General features: G+C 42.9%; 1 protein-coding gene across 1 annotated transcript in view; it reads left to right on the forward strand.

The window, feature by feature from the left end:
* Positions 1-1621: 1621 nt before the first annotated feature.
* LOC138963971 (uncharacterized) overlaps positions 1622-20357 on the forward strand; it is a gene marked incomplete in the record, with an annotated part of 21173 nt that continues 2437 nt past the window's right edge. The window contains 4 exon segments of the mRNA XM_070335830.1: positions 1622-2179; positions 16672-16825; positions 19034-19185; positions 20297-20357. Coding sequence (XP_070191931.1) covers positions 2110-2179; positions 16672-16825; positions 19034-19185; positions 20297-20357 — 437 coding nt within the window.

Here is a 20357-nt window from a genome sequence, read left to right on the forward strand (position 1 = left end):
TGGAGGCTAAGGAGACAGTGATGTAATTCATTATATTAATCCAGTGACACAGCTTAGTTAAAAAAAAAATCAATTTGTTTCCCTTTTCTTTCCATGACAAACCTGGGATTCTGTACTCTACACAGACCATTGCACACTGTTCGTGGCATTAGTGTGACAGAGAGACACAATTATGTAATGCGTCAAACAGAAGGACATTAGGCCAAAAGGAAAAATATGTCTGTTTCCGGTAACATCGCCGAAAAAAATAGGGTCGGTCGGTCGTTTTTTATTTTTTATTTTTTACTTTTTTTACTTTTTTTTTTTTTACCTTTTTCTGACGTTTTGTTAACGTCTTTTTACGTGGTTTTTTTCCCGGCGTCATTGGCCGCCATGTTTTTTTCGCGTGACGACGGTTTGTGAAGTCTCATCGACCGATTACCTCTCGGTTTTTTTTGTTTTGTTTTGTTGTTGTTGTTGTTGTTGTTTTTTGTGCGAAAAGCGAAAAAAAACTTTAGGGTCGGCGCTTAAAAATAGGGTCGGTCGGGTTACCGGAAACAGACATATTTTTCTTTTTGGCCTTAAGCGAACAGAGTGGATCGTCATGTCTGAGTCTGAGTAGAGTGATGGCAGCCCATGGCGATCCTTGTTTACGACGCCGATGTTATATAAATAGACTCGTACACGACGTCATGATGCCATGACGCTAGAGCAAGATCGTCAGTGTGATAGCCTTTGCCTCGCAGATAAGACAACTTCTAACAAACTGTGACAATCTTTTCAGAAGACCGACAAAACATGCATGCATTCGTTTACTCTGACTTTGAGAATTAATGACGTTGAGCATACTATAACCGGATCCTAATTATAATTGTTGGCGCAGTTGATACGAATACATAGCTTTAACAAACAAACGGTCGAACCTGCCCGATTCGACCAGCCTAGAAAAACCCCGACAAGTCTTTATACTATAATTATTATTCATCTTTCTGCAGCGACCACCTAACAATAACGACTATTTTGGATCTGTCCCTTGAATGGTCGTTAGAGACAGATTCAACTGTATTATTTCATTTTCATTTTCATTTTCATTACTTTATTGTCCCATCGCTGGGAAATTCGGGTCGCTTCCTCCCAGTGGAAAGCTAGCAGCAACGGAGTCGCGCTACCCAGGTGTCTGTGTGTTTAGGTGTATTCAGCCACATGCACTTATGGCAGAATGACCAAGGTCTTTTACGTGCCATTGTGATGACACGGGGGTGGGGACATGGCTTCCGTCTCTGGGTCTGCACATAAAGTTGACCCGTGTCCGTCCCGGCCCGAATTCGATCCTGCGACCTTCCGATCACAAGTCCAGTGCTCTACCAACTGAGCTACCGGGCCCCCGATCCACGTGTCGCTCGAGTTCGTCCAAACATTCGTTAACTCTTCTTTGGAAAGTATGTACATGTACTCCCAATAGGATGTTTTAAAAGCTTTACCTTGAAAAGGTATCATCAGCAATAATCTGCTTTCTATAAATTTGAAATTGTGTTTGAAGACATCTGCCAACAGAGCGCTTTTCTTTCACAAACTGTTTCAAAGCATCGCCTTTGTTTGCAAAGACCAGGATGATCTGTACATTAATTAAAATGATGTCTTCTCGAACACGAGAGTACGGTGTCAAAACTTCGTAGAGATATGTTCGAACACGCAAAAACTAAAACGTAGAAGAGATCGAAACCCAAGCGCTCAAAGCGAAGAAGATTAACTCTCTGTTTAAAAAGTCTGCAAGAATTGACGTATTACAGCGACCACGAACTTTTGTCACCATACGAAGAAATATAACTGTCACCGGATCCGACACGCAGCGTTCGTGTCGCGCGACAGTCAGTGTGAAAAGAACATCGAGCCCATTAGCGTAAGAAAGAACCGCGGCCTGCGAGTCATTTCCTGTCACGCACTTTGGCACGTCAGCGACATACATCTCGCCAATTTTTCTCGCTCGCCGGTTGTTAGCACTCGGCTTTCAAACGAAAATGAATGTTTAATGAATTGGCTGCAGCTCCCAGGAAGGTGTAGATACCGCTGGCTAAGTCACATGCACAAGAGGTCGGATTTCCACTCGCGCCTCTTCTCTGGAGAGAAGCTATGGGGTGTTTTTCTTCAAGACAGCTCCTGCAGCATCTTGTGTGGAAACTCCTGCTTGTCGTAGCGATAGGTGAGTTCTAAGGCTTTGCATTGTGTGCGCTTGTCTCAGTGTGTGATTTGTACGTGATGAGTTTGGCGTGTACGCACTTTCACTATGGATTTTTTAACGGTTTAGATAATAGAGCTGCTGGGCCGGATAAACGAGAGTGGCTGCTTGTATTTCGATCTCTCTCTCTCTCTCTCTCTCTCTCTCTCTCTCTCTCTCTCTCTCTCTCTCTCTCTCTCTCTCTCTCTCTCTCTCTCTCTCTCTCTCTCATTGTCATTGTCATTGTCATTGTCTCTCTCCCTCTCTCTCTCTCTCTCTCTCTCTCTCTCTCTCTCTCTCTCTCTCTCTCTCTCTCTCTCTCTCTCTCTCTCTCTCCGTGACTTACGCTAATATTTATTGGGCAAAGGATGACTCTTCATCATAACAAACTTATTTCAGTCTCTAAGCCTACAGTACATGCATTCACAATGTCCGTGATTGATTTTCGGCTGCTCCAGATAATGCGACCAGCTGTTGCACCCTTTCAGAGTATAGACAGATACGCGCCTTTAATGATTTGGCGACACCAGTCTGTTGTACACAAATTATCAACTAGTATTCTGAAATGTTGACGAACGTACCTGTCTTACGCCAGCCTGTATCTTTGGTACTTTTCTGCAACCTTCTTCTGCTATTGAAAAACTCAGCGCACATCATTCAAATTATCGAGACTTTTTGTTCTTCTTCTCAAGTTCTGCTGGCACTCCCAGTGTACATTCGTGTTTTGCACGAGTGGGGTTTTACGTGTATGACCGCTTTTACTGCGCTATGTAGACACCTGAGGCGGTGCATGCTAGGTATGTTCGTGTTTCTATAACCCATCGAATCAATTCTGACATGCATGATCTTTCCCGTGCGTACCGGCTTGGTCTTGTGCTTGCGTGTATACACGAAGGGGGATAAAGCACTAGCAGGTCTGCACATAAATTGACCTTGGAGATTGGACAATCTCCACCTTTAACCCACTTTTTGTTCAGTTGATTATATAACGGCCCGACCTTGTCTTCGTCATCATGAATGCAAGTCTGTCTGTCTGTCTGTCTGTCTCTGTCTGTATGGTTAAGAGGTCGGATTTCCATTCGCGCCTGTACTTTGGAGAGAAGCTATGGAGTGTGTTAACTTTCTTCTAGACAGCTTCCACACCAGCTTGTGAGGAAAATCCTGTCGGTCGATCGGTCTGTCTGTCTGTCTATGTAACATGCCAGCATCTCGTTAACAGTGCCCAATAGTCTTGTCCTTATAGAGGCAATCTGAGCAAATAAAACGTTCTAGCCGAGTTCTCATGAATTTTTGATCTTCCATTTACAATGTCAAAGCAACATTAGACAATGCCTCTACTTTCTGTAAAGTTATCTTCCATTCCAAATGCATGATATCTGCTAACGAAGACATCCATCATAGCTTGAATATTTCATTACCCTCTCTCTCTCTCTCTCTCTCTCTCTCTCTCTCTCTCTCTCTCTCTCTCTCTCTCTCTCTCTCTCTCCCTCTCTCTCTCTCTCTCTCTCTCTCTCTCTCTCAGACATTTTCAAGATCCATCACAAAACACAGCGCCGACAAATCACCAAGGCAACAGGTTCTACGAATTTCATTTACTTGTTTGTCTTTGTTTTCTTTTCCCCTTGAAAAAAAATAGTAATTTAAACGAGTGTGAATGTCAAGAGTTGCGAAAAAGATCGCGTCTCATAGCAAAGCTTCAGGCAATGAGGACGACAGGTTAAAAAACAAAGGCGAAAAATCGATGCTATGACACGTTGTTCTTGCCACAACAGACGCTATACACTATTGGCCTTCACAAGACTGACAACAACGAAAATAACCCGTAGCATGCAGATGCAACGAATTGAGTCCTATTCCGTGCGTATTCTCCTGTCTGGTCATGTAAGCGCCTTAATTTGACAATAATAATAGGCTACTTAGGAAATACTGCACCAACAGCTTAACCTGAACAACACCGATCACTTTTCCATTTGTTCTTTGTCTGCCGTCTGTCTTGTGTCATGTTCTCCCACATTGCATACTACCTCTTCTTGTTCCAAGATAGGCCAGTAGGTCATAAGGGGACGTAAAACTATACTAGTCAGTCAGTCCGGCAGGCACTCTACTTCGATTTTTGATTAGGTTTATGCGCTTTTTCGTCCAAGTAAGTTGGTTCATACGAAGAAAAAAAGGTATGTTCTATTCAGTGTTGATTTTGAAATGGTGGTTTTGATTAAAAGCAAAAGCTTTTTAACACACTATATGTCTTATGGAATCGCTCTATACTTTATTTCTGAGTCAATTCTAAAATGATTATTGGATCTTTCAGTATTTGATTAAAACGCGCAAGCCTTTTATCACTTTTTCGTGGGATCGCAGCATGTCTGCGTTGATTGTCAAATGACAGGAGGCAAGTTCAGTTTCTCAAGTTTTAGGAAATAGCACAAAACTTATTCCTGCAAGAAAAATAATGGTGCTCGTCTAAAGCGGATATAACAACCAGACGTTAATAATATAAATCTTGTTTAAAAAAAATTGATATTGTACAAAAGAAAGAGTGTGTAATTACGAATGCGCCATTCTTGTGCAGCGAAATTATAATAGAAAATAACCACGTTCATGTATTCAAATATCGAGAAACAAATGCGGTGATGGTAATGATACGTCAAGGTTTAGCAACGGATTAAAATAAAAGATATATATAGCATAGAGAGAGAGAGAGAGAGAGAGAGAGAGAGAGAGAGAGAGAGAGAGAGAGAGAGAGAGAGAGAGTAAGTGTGTGTGTTTGTCAGTGTGTGTGTGTTTGTGTGTGTGTGTGTGTGTGTGTGTGTGTGTGTGTTCGTGTGTGTGTGTGCGTGCGTGCGTGCATGTGTGTATATGTTTGTGTGTGTGTGTGTGTGTGTGTGTGTATGTGTGTGTGTGTGTGTGTGTGTATGTGTGTGTGTGTGTGTGTGTGTGTGTATGTGTGTGTGTGTGTGTGTGTGTATTTGTGTGTGTGTATGTGTGTGTGTATGTGTGTGTGTATGTGTGTGTGTGTGTGTGCATGTGTGTGTGTATGTATGCGTGTGTGTATGTGTGTGTATGTGTGTGTGTATGTATGTGTGTGTATGTGTGTGTATGTGTGCGTATGTGTGCGTATGTGTGTGTATGTGTGTGTATGTGTGTGTATGTGTGTGTGTGTGTGTGTGTGTGTGAGTATGTGAGTGTATGTGTGTGCGTGCGTGTGTGCGTGCGTGCGTGCGTGCGTGCGTGCGTGCGCGCGTGTGTGCATGTGTGTATATGTTTGTGTGTGTGTGTGTGTGTGTGTGTGTGTGTGTGTGTGTGTGTGTGTGTGTGTGTGTGTGTGTGTGTACAGGCGCGCGCACGTTTGTATGATTTTAATTTTTTTCATGAAACGTTTCGTTCAGACCTTGACTTTAGGTGGTGCCTTTGAAGTTTGCGTGAAAAGCGAAATAATGTATTTTTTAAGAGGAAATGACACGCATCGCAGTGCAATGGAGGATAATAGATCAAGCACCGCTGTAACGGCATGTTCAATCTGCTGGAGTGGAGATGATCAGAACCAATTTGAAATCGAACTTTCCATTTCCTTTTCTCATTCAAGCCTCCAAATAAAATTGATCTAACCGTACGGAAACCGCAGAGCCCCGTTTTTACCTGCCCTGCAACGAACGGCAAAAGCACTACTCTGCATCGCCTCAGTGGAATCAAAACATTTTTTTTTAGATCGAGCGTATTGCCAACATGTACGCTGCTGAAAAGGTTGCGCGAATTTTACATTGATAGGCTTCCATTTGAAACTTTGAGGTTTTCATGGCCGATTGACGCCCGACCAACGCCTCATTGAAGCCCGACGGAGCGTAGCGACACATGATGAATGATATGTTGCACTGGCACCAAGACCTCATCGGAAACACAAGAAGTTGGGGTCTGGTGGTTCATCGTCACCATCCCTTCTGTACCCTTACTAAATTAAACATAAAATAATTAAGGATATTTTTTAAGCAGTAAGTTAAGTTCCAGCACGGGTCTCACGAGCTCCGTTTGAAAGATATGATCCTTCCCGTGTAAACCAGCATGTCACTGTCACAGAAATGCCTTCTCCCCTCCAATAGCCCAGATAGTTAAACAGCAGTGTGTTGGTCAGAAACATAGGTGTATTTCAAGATCTGCCTTTGTTCTGCTCAAAAATGTATTTCTTGGATTTGAGCAACATGTGGGTATGACGTACGTCCTTGACTACGCCTACCCTCAAACATGGCGTTTTTTGACGCCATATAATTAACTTTCAACCGTCGAAACGGTATTTTAACTGAACGATATTTTATTTTTTGTTTACATCAGAAAGTTTGCTTGGTGTCTTACCTAACAGGTCATAGCCATTCCGTCTAGATCTCAATCAATCAATCAATGAGTCTTATATCGCGCATATTCCGTGGGTACAGTTCTAGGCGCTCTGCAGTGATGCCGTGTGAGATGAAATTTTATACGGCCAGTAGATTGCAGCCATTTCGGCGCATATTTACCTTTCACGGCCTATTATTCCAAGCCACACGGGTATAGGTAGACAATTATTAACTGTGCCTAAGCAATTTTGCCAGGAAAGACCCTTTTGTCAATCGTGGGATCTTTAACGTGCACACCCAATGTAGTGTACACGGGGGGAGGTTCGGACACCGAAGAGAGTCTGCACACAAAGTTGACTCTGTGAAATAAATTTCCGCCGAACCTGGGATCGAACTCACGCTGACAGAGGCCAACTGAATACAAATCCAGCGCGCAACCAACTGAGCTATATCCCCGCCCCAGCACAGTCAGGCTGATCTAGCGCGTTGAAGACAGCGACCTCAAGTTTGGAAAACGGCCCGAAATCCTGGTTGTTGAAGGTGTTTTTGCTGGGTAGCTACAGTTGATATTAAGCGTGTATAAGGGGACGTAAAACTATACTAGTCAGTCAGTCCGGCAGGCACTCTACTTCGATTTTTGATTAGGTTTATGCGCTTTTTCGTCCAAGTAAGTTGGTTCATACGAAGAAAAAAAGGTATGTTCTATTCAGTGTTGATTTTGAAATGGTGGTTTTGATTAAAAGCAAAAGCTTTTTAACACACTATATGTCTTATGGAATCGCTCTATACTTTATTTCTGAGTCAATTCTAAAATGATTATTGGATCTTTCAGTATTTGATTAAAACGCGCAAGCCTTTTATCACTTTTTCGTGGGATCGCAGCATGTCTGCGTTGATTGTCAAATGACAGGAGGCAAGTTCAGTTTCTCAAGTTTTAGGAAATAGCACAAAACTTATTCCTGCAAGAAAAATAATGGTGCTCGTCTAAAGCGGATATAACAACCAGACGTTAATAATATAAATCTTGTTTAAAAAAAATTGATATTGTACAAAAGAAAGAGTGTGTAATTACGAATGCGCCATTCTTGTGCAGCGAAATTATAATAGAAAATAACCACGTTCATGTATTCAAATATCGAGAAACAAATGCGGTGATGGTAATGATACGTCAAGGTTTAGCAACGGATTAAAATAAAAGATATATATAAACACAGAGAGAGAGAGAGAGAGAGAGAGAGAGAGAGAGAGAGTAAGTGCGTGTGTTTGTCAGTGTGTGTGTGTTTGTGTGTGTGTGTGTGTGTGTGTTCGTGTGTGTGTGTGTGTGTTCGTGTGTGTGTGTGTGTGTGTGCGTGCGCGCGTGTGTGCATGTGAGTATATGTGTGTGTGTGTGTATATGTGTGTGTGTGTGTGTGTGTGTGTGTGTGTGTGTGTGTGTGTGTGCGTGCGCGCGTGTGTGCATGTGTGTATATGTTTGTGTATGTGTGTGTGTGTGTGTGTGTTTGTACAGGCGCGCGCACGTTTGTATGATTTTAATTTTTTTCATGAAACGTTTCGTTCAGACCTTGACTTTAGGTGGTGCCTTTGAAGTTTGCGTGAAAAGCGAAATAATGTATTTTTTAAGAGGAAATGACACGCATCGCAGTGCAATGGAGGATAATAGATCAAGCACCGCTGTAACGGCATGTTCAATCTGCTGGAGTGGAGATGATCAGAACCAATTTGAAATCGAACTTTCCATTTCCTTTTCTCATTCAAGCCTCCAAATAAAATTGATCTAACCGTACGGAAACCGCAGAGCCCCGTTTTTACCTGCCCTGCAACGAACGGCAAAAGCACTACTCTGCATCGCCTCAGTGGAATCAAAACATTTTTTTTTTAGATCGAGCGTATTGCCAACATGTACGCTGCTGAAAAGGTTGCGCGAATTTTACATTGATAGGCTTCCATTTGAAACTTTGAGGTTTTCATGGCCGATTGACGCCCGACCAACGCCTCATTGAAGCCCGACGGAGCGTAGCGACACATGATGAACTAGATGATTACCCGCTTCGCCGGGTACCGGCTTCGCCTGGAAAAAGTAGAGCCGAATACCAGGCTGCGCCTGGGACGCCGGCTTCGGCGGCGCACGAAGGAAAGGAGATAAACGCGCAAAACACTGGAGACCTTCTAAAAATAGTAACGTGCAGTGACCTTCTAAAAATAGTAACGTAGTAACGGGAATATGGATTGACGCCACACGGAGGAAGGGAGATAATCGCGGCTGAAAACACTGGAGAAGATAAGGAAGAGTTACTGGTAGTGGATCCCGACAACAAAAAAACAAAAACAAAAAAAATCGGTTCAGCGCGCACAGCGCTGCGCGCTGAGAGCACGTGTTGAAATATCTCATCGATGAGGTTGTGTCCGGGGTGTAGCTGAATACGGTGTCCAAATTTGAAAAAGATCCACCGAGAACTTTGGCCGTGCATCGCGAACAGACAGACAGACAGACAGACAGACAGACAGACACTAGTCGTATATATATATAGATGATATGTTGCACTGGCACCAAGACCTCATCGGAAACACAAGAAGTTGGGGTCTGGTGGTTCATCGTCGCCAGCCCTTCTGTACCCTTACTAAATTAAACATAAAATAATTAAGGATATTTTTTAAGCAGTAAGTTAAGTTCCAGCACGGGTCTCACGAGCTCCGTTTGAAAGATATGATCCTTCCCGTGTAAACCAGCATGTCACTGTCACAGAAATGCCTTCTCCCCTCCAATAGCCCAGATAGTTAAACAGCAGTGTGTTGGTCAGAAACATAGGTGTATTTCAAGATCTGCCTTTGTTCTGCTCAAAAATGTATTTCTTGGATTTGAGCAACATGTGGGTATGACGTACGTCCTTGACTACGCCTACCCTCAAACATGGCGTTTTTTGACGCCATATAATTAACTTTCAACCGTCGAAACGGTATTTTAACTGAACGATATTTTATTTTTTGTTTACATCAGAAAGTTTGCTTGGTGTCTTACCTAACAGGTCATAGCCATTCCGTCTAGATCTCAATCAATCAATCAATGAGTCTTATATCGCGCATATTCCGTGGGTACAGTTCTAGGCGCTCTGCAGTGATGCCGTGTGAGATGAAATTTTATACGGCCAGTAGATTGCAGCCATTTCGGCGCATATTTACCTTTCACGGCCTATTATTCCAAGCCACACGGGTATAGGTAGACAATTATTAACTGTGCCTAAGCAATTTTGCCAGGAAAGACCCTTTTGTCAATCGTGGGATCTTTAACGTGCACACCCAATGTAGTGTACACGGGGGGAGGTTCGGACACCGAAGAGAGTCTGCACACAAAGTTGACTCTGTGAAATAAATTTCCGCCCAACCTGGGATCGAACTCACGCTGACAGCGGCCAACTGAATACAAATCCAGCGCGCTACCAACTGAGCTATATCCCCGCCCCAGCACAGTCAGGCTGATCTAGCGCGTTGAAGACAGCGACCTCAAGTTTGGAAAACGGCCCGAAATCCTGGTTGTTGAAGGTGTTTTTGCTGGGTAGCTACAGTTGATATTAAGCAATAAATCTAAAACTTTACGTAGCAGCCTCCCACAATGTCAGAACGATGACAAAGACCCTCATCTGTATTCGTTTCAGTACTTGGAGCAAACAGAACCTGAGAATGGACGTTGTAACGATTTTCCGTTAACATTTTGTAAATGTTTGCCCCCTGAGACAATTGTGACTTGTTTGAGCTTCTTTACACTTGAACACCTACCACAAATCAACAGCCTTGCTGTTTCCTGTGCAGGGAGGGATTTAGTTTTGCTAAATTGATTTTGAAGAGTGAAGCTGGGATCAGTTGTTAAATTGATTCAGCAAAAAAAAAAAACAAAAACAACAACAACAACAACAACAACAACAACAACAACAACAACAACAACAACAACAACAACAACAACAACAACAACAACAACAACAACAAGTCGCGTGAGGCGAAAATACAACATTTAGTCAAGCTCAGTCGAACTCACAGAATGAAACTGAACGCATTGCATTTTTTTCCGCAAGACCGTACACTCGTAACATCGTCTGTCCACCGCTCGTGACAAAGGCAGTGATATTAACAATCCAGAAAAGCGCGGTAGCGGTTGCGCTGAAGAGGATAGCACGCTTTTCTATATCTCTATTCTTAACTCTCTGAACGTGTTTTTAATCCAAACATATCATATCTATATGTTTTTGGAATCAGGAACGGACAAGGAATAAGATAAAATTGTTTTTAAATCGATTTCGGAAAATTAATTTTAATCATAATTTTCATATTTTTAATTTTCAGAGCTTGTTTGTAATCCAAATATAACATATGTATATGTTTTTGGAATAAAAAAATGACGAAGAATAAGATGAAATTGTTTTTGGATCGTTTAATAAAAAAGTAATTTTAATGACAAGTTTCCGATTTTTAATGACCAAATTCATTAATTATTTTTTAAGCCACCAAGCTGAAATGCAATACCAAAGTCCGGCCTTCGTCAAAGATTGCTTTGCCAAAATTTCAATCAATTTGATTAAAAAATTAGGGTGTGACAGTGCCGCCTCAACTTTTACAAAAAGCCGGATATGACGTCATCAAAGGTAATTATCGACAAAAATAAAAAAATACGTCCGGTGATATCATTCCCAGGAACTCTCATGTCAAATTTTATACAGATCGGTCCAGTAGTTTAGTCTGAATCGCTCTACACACACACACACAGACAGACAGACACACACATACACACACACACACACACACATACACACACACACACACACACACACACACACACACACACACACACACACACACACACCATGACCCTCGTCTCGATTCCCCCTCTATGTTAAAACATTTAGTCAAAACTTGACTAAATGTAACAACAAGTCGCGTAAGGCGAAAATACAATATTTAGTCAAGTAGCTGTCGAACTCACAGAATGAAACTGAACGCAATGCCATTTTTCAGCAAGACCGTATACTCGTAGCATCGTCAGTCCACCGCTCATGGCAAAGGCAGTGAAATTGACAGGAAGAGCGGGGTAGTAGTTGCGCTAAGAAGGATAGCACGCTTTTCTGTACCTCTCTTTGTTTTAACTTTCTGAGCGTGTTTTTAATCCAAACATATCATATCTATATGTTTTTGGAATCAGGAACCGACAAGGAATAAGATGAAAGTGTTTTTAAATTGATTTGGAAAATTAAATTTTGATAATAATTTTTATATATTTAATTTTCAGAGCTTGTTTTTAATCCGAATATAACATATTTATATGTTTTTGGAATCAGCAAATGATGGAGAATAAGATAAACGTAAATTTGGATCGTTTTATAAATTTTTATTTTTTTTTTACAATTTTCAGATTTTTAATGACCAAAGTCATTAATTAATTTTTAAGCCACCAAGCTGAAATGCAATACCGAACCCCGGGCGTCGTCGAAGATTACTTGACCAAAATTTCAACCAATTTGGTTGAAAAATGAGGGCGTGACAGTGCCGCCTCAACTTTCACGAAAAGCCGGATATGACGTCATCAAAGACATTTATCAAAAAAATGAAAAAAACGTTCGGGGATTTCATACCCAGGAACTCTCATGTCAAATTTCATAAAGATCGGTCCAGTAGTTTAGTCTGAATCGCTCTACACACACGCACACACAGACAGACAGACAGACACACACACACACACACGCACATACACCACGACCCTCGTTTCGATTCCCCCTCGATGTTAAAATATTTAGTCAAAACTTGACTAAATATAACAACAAAAACGACATTGACGGGGAAAAACACATCAAAGTCATTGTCCGTGTTTTAAAAAATTCCAGATCTGTTTACTCTCCAAAACTTAATAACAGTAATAGAAAATTCCACACATAGTCGTTTTTATATATGAAGAAGAGAATAGTGATCCCAGCGAGAATGATAACGGAACCAATCGATATTTATTGTAAACGGTAAGGTAATTTCACACAGTCCTTCGAGGTTTGTCCCCATGGAAATTCATAGAACTCTCCGCGACGTAGGAAAAAGCAAACACAGACTACAGAACTTTCCTTGAATAAAATGCCTGTTTCGTCAGACAAGAGTTGAACACTATAACGGGGGTAGAAATATCGACGAAGCAAATTGTGACCCTATTTACAGACTAGAAGTGTAGTGAAACTATTGAAACGTGATCGATGTGCCCTGAGTATCTTCCCGAAGCCGCCTGACATGGTGACATCTTTCTCTCTCTCTCTCTAATTCCGTCTCTCTCTCTCTCTCTCTCTCTCTCTCTCTCTCTCTCTCTCTCTCTCTCTCTCTCTCTCTCTCTCTCTCTGAATTTGCATCGGTCCTGCCGTGTAGCCGTATCGGTTGTAGGGACGTTAAAAAACAGGTACAAATCAACCAACCAATTTATATCTCTCTATGTCTCTCTCTCTCTGTCTCTCTCTCCCCCTCTCTCTCGCTCTCTAACCCTCCCATCCCCTCTCTCTTCCTCTCTTCTCCCCTCTCTCTCTCACTTTCTCGCTCTTCCCCCCTCTCTCTCTCTCTCTCACTTTCTCGCTCTTCCCCCCTCTCTCTCTCTCTCCCCCTTCTCTCTCTTTCTTTCTCTCTACCTCTCTCTCTCTCTCCACGTTTGTGCGTACGTCTGTCCGTCTGTCCGTGTGAGTTTCTGTATGAATCCGCGTGCGTGCGTGCGATTATCAATTATATCCGCCCGTTAAGTAAAATAGCCCGTATTCCTGAAGAGAATGAATTGAAAATGAGCCATGAGTATTGTGCTTTAGATCCAATTGTGTATACTAACGCGTGAAGCTATTGGTGGCTACAAGCCATCGGCTCCACCGGGTGTGTCCCTATCTGTTTCCTGACAGACAAGTGGAGCATTTCCTTCACTTACTGCTGATTCCATCTTTGCGCCAGCTTGTATTTCAAAGCATCCTCAAAGCTTCATATCCGTATTAATTTTGTAATACAGTCGAACCTGTCTATAACGACTGGCCAAAGGTCCGACCTAAATTGGACGTTAAAGACAGGTGGTCGCTATGGAAAGGTCAATATTATAGAAAATAATTCGTCGGGGTTGCCGTTGTCGACAGGTGATCGTAAGCGAGAGGTGGTCGCCAGGGGTGGGGGAGGGGGTACGCGGGGTCGGCTGTACTGTCAAACTCCGGTCATGGTGAGGATGTGGGTGGTGGTATCTGTACACCAGGGTGCATTCTATGTATTCATTTATATCTTTTGAGAGTGATGTAATATCTGTGTATACGAGCCAAAAGAAAAATGTCTGTTTGTCTCACATTCAGATAATACGGTATTGATTTGCATTGAATTGTTTAAAGCTACGTTCCTTCTCATGTGAGCCACACGTCTGTCTAGGCTTTTTTACACGGGATAACAGCATCCTTCAAACCAAACACACGCCTAAAACAAACGGCACGGCTTCTTCCTGTGCATACTGGGCATTTCAGGTTGACTTAATTTCATGATTTGTATAAGTGACACCAGTCTCAGTCTGCTACACTAACTCAGCAGGAAGCAGCCAGGCTATTGATTTTCGGTAAGTGTCCAAGACCAAGTGAAATGATGCTATTATTCCACGTGAGAGCCTGGACACATCTGAGACGGTGGGAGTCTGGTAGCTCAGTTGGCAGAGCAATGGACTTGTGATCCTTGGCCGGGTCGCGGGTTCGAATCCCGGCCTGGAGAGGGAAACGAGTCAACCCTATGTCCAGACTCAGAGGCGCTATCCATGTCCCTTTCCGTGCGGCGTCACCACAGCGAGACGTAAACTACCTCAGTCATTCCGCCAGAAATAAACAGGTGGCTGATTGTACATTGACACGCACACACCTGGGTAGCGCGACTCTTGGTGCTGCTAGCTTTCCACTGGGAGGAAGCGACCCGAATTTCCCAGCGATGGGATAATGTAAAATGGAAATGGAAATAGCCGTGTACGCGGGAAAGTGATTGTCGTCACTGTCAAATCACGAAGGAGCATGACAAATAATGACGGAGCTTTCATTCCACACATTTGACTCAAACCCCGAGGCTGGGCCCGCGCCTGTCCACACATTTGAAACAAGAGGCGAAGCCTTCAAGGCTCACGTAAGAAATCGACAAACAGTAACACAAACTCAATCACTCCGTCACACATACACACACACACAGTACACATAGTACACACACACACACACACACACACGCACACACACACACACACACATACACACACACACACACACACACACACACACACACACACACACACACACACACAGAAAGAGCATAGGTGAAACTGTGCAAGAAAGCGAGACACTAGATCTAGATCTGTCTGTCTGCATGTAGCCTACTTACAGGGACACGACTGTTAACTAGTCTCGGCCCGCTCAAAAAAACAATGACCGAGACTTTCAGTAATTCCTTCGCCGACAGAGACAGATCGACGTTCTTTTCATTGTGATGGAGCAATAATTGTACCGTACTTTAATACACTTAAAGGCACACTCCTTCCCGTGTAAACAGGTCGGCTCACAATCTCAGATCAGGCCAGGCATTTACATGGGGTGAGACCATCCCTCCACTTGGTCACATGCCAACAGTCAACTGTCTGGGAGCTCTCAGTTCACAGCGGGATTTTGTTTTCCTTGAATCATTTTCGTAAAAGTGTTTTTTTAAAGGTACTGAACTTGTCATATCCAGGTGCATTTCATTTTCATTTTTCATTTTCATTACTTTATTGTCCCATCGCTGGGAAATTCGGGTCGCTTCCTCCCAGTGGAAAGCTAGCAGCAACGGAGTCGCGCTACCCAGGTGTCTGCGTGTTTAGGTGTATTCAGCCACCTGCACTTATGGCAGAATGACCAAGGTCTTTTACGTGCCATTGTGATGACACGGGGGTGGGACATGGCTTCCGTCTCTGGGTCTGCACATAAAGTTGACCCGTGTCCGTCCCGGCCCGAATTCGAACCTGCGACCTTCCGATCACAAGTTTAGTGCTCTACCATCTGAGCTACCGGGCCCCTGGGGCTTTTAGTCATACCTCAGGCAGCTATCCGTTAGAAGAACTACCAAGTTTCATTGACTTGCACCCAAAGAGTCAAGAACTGCGATTTTTTAACGAATTAATTTCGTACTCGGACCCGGCTGGTCTTGGCCTATTTTTGGATCTAAATTTAGATCAGGTAGATCACCACATCATGCACAAAAAGACACGTCACTAGCAAACTATGTCAGACGTCATCATGAGTTTGTGTAAAACAAAATGGAGGCCGGAATCACTCAGTTGAATCGAACTCCGACCAAACACCACGCAATAACTAGGTTAATTTTTGCACTCGCGTGAACAAGAAACTGTCGAGCTTCACAGATATGTCGTCGTTGGGTAGTTTTGGGTTTGTTTTACTTCCATAGGAGGATTTTTGAACTGTAAATGCACTCAGCTGCAACAAAAACGCAAAACGAAGGCTGTGAGCTGCACTGTGCCTTTAAGGAATCTATTCATCCAAAAAATTTCAACTCACCACAGCAAGCAAACGGCGTGTTGATTTTTGGCATGTGACCCAGTGGAGGGGTGTTCTTACCCCTTGTAAAAGCCTGACCAGTTCTGAGATTGTTAGCCAATAACTGTTTACAAGGGAAGTACTGTGCGTTTCCATGGATTGTATTGCATTATAGTGCATTGCGGTATATCCTCCCGTGTCGTATGATGAGTCATGTTGTTACACCCCCGGTATAGGGGTGTGTATAGGTTTCACTCGATGTGTTTGTGTTCGCAAGTAGATCTCAAGAATGAACGGACCGATCGTCACCAAACTTGGTGAACAGGTTCTATACATTCCTGAGACGGTCCTTACAAAAATTGGGACCAGTCAAATACACGGTTAGGGAGTTATTGGTGGATTAAAATTATACAAGGCCTGGTATAGACGGACACCCCCGTTGGTCAAAGGGAAATAACCATTCTCACTGCCACCAACTGAGAAGGTTATTTCCCTTTGACGGGGGTGTAATTCCTATCGGAGGAATTTCTTGTTACTTACGAGTCGTATCGTATTGTATTTTATTGTATCAGCTTGTCTCACATTGAATACTGTAGCACATTATTCCATGCTATTGATTCTTCCACAGTGTTCAAAGGAGGAGGAGGCGAAAAACAGTCATGTGATCCAGCTTTCAAACAAGGGGTAGAGAACTGCATGCGACCTCTCAAAGGATTCCCTGTTCTGACAAGGGACAGAACTCTGCTTGCCGAAGACTGGGGCAAGACTGACGTAATCTGCAGGTAAGACCTAATTTGTCTGATTGGTCAGACTAAAATTGATATCACATTTACATGCATGTTTTGTTTTGTTTTGTTTTGGTTTGGTTTGTTTGGGTTTGATTTTGGTATGTTTGTTTGTTGTTCGTGGTGTTTTTCTTCTTCATTTTTTCATAAGGAATCGTCCTTCTATCCCAGACAATCGAAGACATGCGTCAAATCGAAATATAGCTCAGTTTTAGGAAGACAGTAATCTTCAAGTTTAAAGAAGTAACCTCACAAAAGTCATATTCATCTTTTTTTTTTGAATTTGCATGACATCAAATCATAGAACGGTATTTGACTACAAAACTGATGTCACGTGCCGATCTGAAAATATGCTTTCAATTTACACGTGACTTTTGAAGGAAATGGCGCCGAGGACGCTAGATGTTACAAACTACGGGGACTGCTCAAAATGGCGACTGCGACGAATGACTAAAGTGACAAGACATCAAGCACTCGTGGAGGGAGACCAATCCTTCAATTAATGTTTACAAATTAACGTTATCCTTGCTGTTTAAAGCGTGCTGCTGCTGCTGCTACTAGCGTTCGACTCGGAGAAATTAAAGGCAAAGTAAGCCTCCCGTAAACCATCATAGATACTGTCAGGCTTTTACACACAGTACAAACACCCTTTCATTTAAACACTCACTGCTTGAGAACATCCTAGGTGCCCTCCGTAAAGAGCGAACAATTTTCAAAGAATTTATTTTTGCGTGGTTTATCTTACCCCTGAGCCATCGTGAACCCGTGTGATCCAGTTTTTCACCTTTTCACAATGCAGTCGTCATAGTTAGTCATTTGAATGCGACTCGACGTGAGCTTATCTACAATAGCACGTTTTTTATGCACGAAACAACGGCTGTGGTTCACAAGAACTCTAGCGATGGATTTTGACTGTTGAGAGCAACGGCGATTTGCACTGATAAACCGCCGTCGTCTGCTACGACCCTTGCGTGACCCTGCTTCCGGGCTTTTCTTTTTTTAAACTTTCACAACTTCGAATTGTTCTGATCTTGTCTTGATGAAAAACGAATTCTTTTATGATTAAAGAATGTTTGTGTAACAAGCTGTCAATTTATTATTTAGATTTTAAAAGTTAGGTCTAGCGCAAAAACGAGGCGCCGTTGTTGTTAACGGAACAAGTCTACGAAAATAAATTCTTGGAAAATGTCTCACGCTCGACAGAAAGCAGCCAGGATGTTCCCGTTCGGTGAGCGTTCAAATGGAAGTATGCTTGTACTGTATTTAGACGCTCGGGGAGCTCTGTGATGGTTTACGGGAGGCTTACTGTGCCTTTAACGTTATCCTTGCTGTTTAAAGCGTGCTGCTGCTGCTGCTACTAGCGTTCGACTCGGAGAAATTAAAGGCAAAGTAAGCCTCCCGTAAACCATCATAGATACTGTCAGGCTTTTACACACAGTACAAACACCCTTTCATTTAAACACTCACTGCTTGAGAACATCTTAGGTGCCCTCCGTAAAGAGCGAGCAATTTTCAAAGAATTTATGTTTACGTGGTTTATCTTACCCCCGAGCCATCGTGAACCCGTGTGATCCAGTTTCCTTTTTTTTCACAATGTAGTCGTCAGTTTGTGATTTCCAATGCGGATCGCTGTAAGCTTATCTGCAATAGCACGTTATTGTGTAACTCTGAATCTAAACGCACCAAACGGCTGTGATTCACACGAACTCTAGCGATGGCTTTTGACTGTTCAGAGGAACTGGCGATAGGCATTACAGTCGTCTGCTACGAGAACCACGACCTTGCGTGACCCTGCTTCCGGGCTTTTCTTTTTTCAAACTTTCAAAACTTCGAATTGTACTGATCTTGTGTTGATGAAAAAAGAACTCTTTTATGATTTAAGAATGTTTGTGTAACAAGCTGTCAATTTATTATTTAGATTTTAAAAGTTAGGTCTAGCGCCAAAAAGCAACGTCCGATTTTGTTATCAGACAATCCGCAAAATTAATCATTTGAAAATTGCTTGCTCTTTACATAGGGCACCTGGGATGTTCAAAAGCGGTGAGTGTGTCATTGAAAGGGTGTTTGTACTGTGTGTAAAAGCCTGACAGTATCTGTGATGGTTTACGGGAGGCGTACTGTGCCTTTAAGCGACCCGAATTTTCTTAGCGAAGGGACAATACACTAATGAAAATGAATAAATGGTTTGCACGATGGTGTGTGCAGGTGGAAGCTGATCCACAGCACCAGCCTGTGTCTGAGCAGTCTGTATGCCGTGTGTCCCGACACCAAGGTGCACCGGTCGCTGTGTGGATACACCGGTCTGGACCCTAAGCTGCTCGTACACTATGGGGACCTCGTGTGCAAACATAAAGACGGTAAGCGGAGGAAGGGGGTGGGGATGGTGGTACTGCGGACATAGTGTCTGAAATAGTTTTAAAAGTTAATGGTGAAAGGGAGTGAGTAAGTATGTGTGTGTGTGCCCGTGTGTGTGTGTGTGTGTGTGTGTGTGTGTGTGTGTGTGTGCGCGTGCGTGCGCGCGCGCGTGCGTGTGCGCGTGCGTGCGTGTGTGTTCAGATACATATTAGCAAGGGCTAATGTTTTAAGCAGTATGTACATATCAGTCTTGAATATGCGCTCACTCCCTGATCCACTGACTAATTGACTTACTCACTCGCCCATCCAATCACTCACTCGAACAACCATTTAATCAGCCTTTGAAACAACCAATCACTCAAAAGTATCAATCACTCAGTATTACTTCAGTCAATCAATAATTGACCAATCTATGTTTCTCCCCGCCCTACACCCTTCTTCTACCCAACAAACAGTACACGTAGGTTCATCAAAGAAAACTCTGCTTCAGCTATAGCGCGGATCTCTAGTCTTTCGGATGAGACGAAAAACCGAGGTCTCTTCGTGTACACCACATTGGGGTGTGCACGTTAAAGATCCCACGATTGACAAAAGGGTCTTTCCTGGCAAAATTGTATAGGCATAGATAAAAATGTCCACCAAATACCCGTGTGACTTGGAATAATAGGCCGTGAAAGGTGAATGCTCGCCCTAATAGGCTTGAGGTTTGCTGGCCGATGTGAATGCGTGATATATTGTGTAACAAAAATTCCATCTCACACGGCATAAATAAATCCCTGCGCCTTGAATCCGTGGTTGAGATATGTGCGCGATGTAAATTGCATAAAATAAAAATAAAAATAAAATAAAAAATAAAAAATCTCTAAACCAACTCCATTAGTACCTGACACCAACCTCAAGCTCTGGTGACTTGGTGACAATGAGCTCGCGCACGACAGCCAAACCTCCTCCGCGGCGGCCCTATTTATTTATTTATTTACTTTGGTTTTTTTTGGTTTTTTTAATCATCTAAAGTCGGGGTAACACCCGGGAAAATGCCCCTATACCTAGTGGTTTCACCGTGAGTGCGTTAAAACACCATTTATCATCTTATTTATTTTCCTCTTTACACAGTGTTGAAGAACCACTCTGCCTGCATGAACAGCAGCCGGTGCAGCCTGAAACAGTGCCTGGA

This window comes from Littorina saxatilis, linkage group LG4, assembly GCF_037325665.1.
Source record: "Littorina saxatilis isolate snail1 linkage group LG4, US_GU_Lsax_2.0, whole genome shotgun sequence".
Classification (NCBI taxonomy): Eukaryota; Metazoa; Mollusca; class Gastropoda; order Littorinimorpha; family Littorinidae; genus Littorina; species Littorina saxatilis.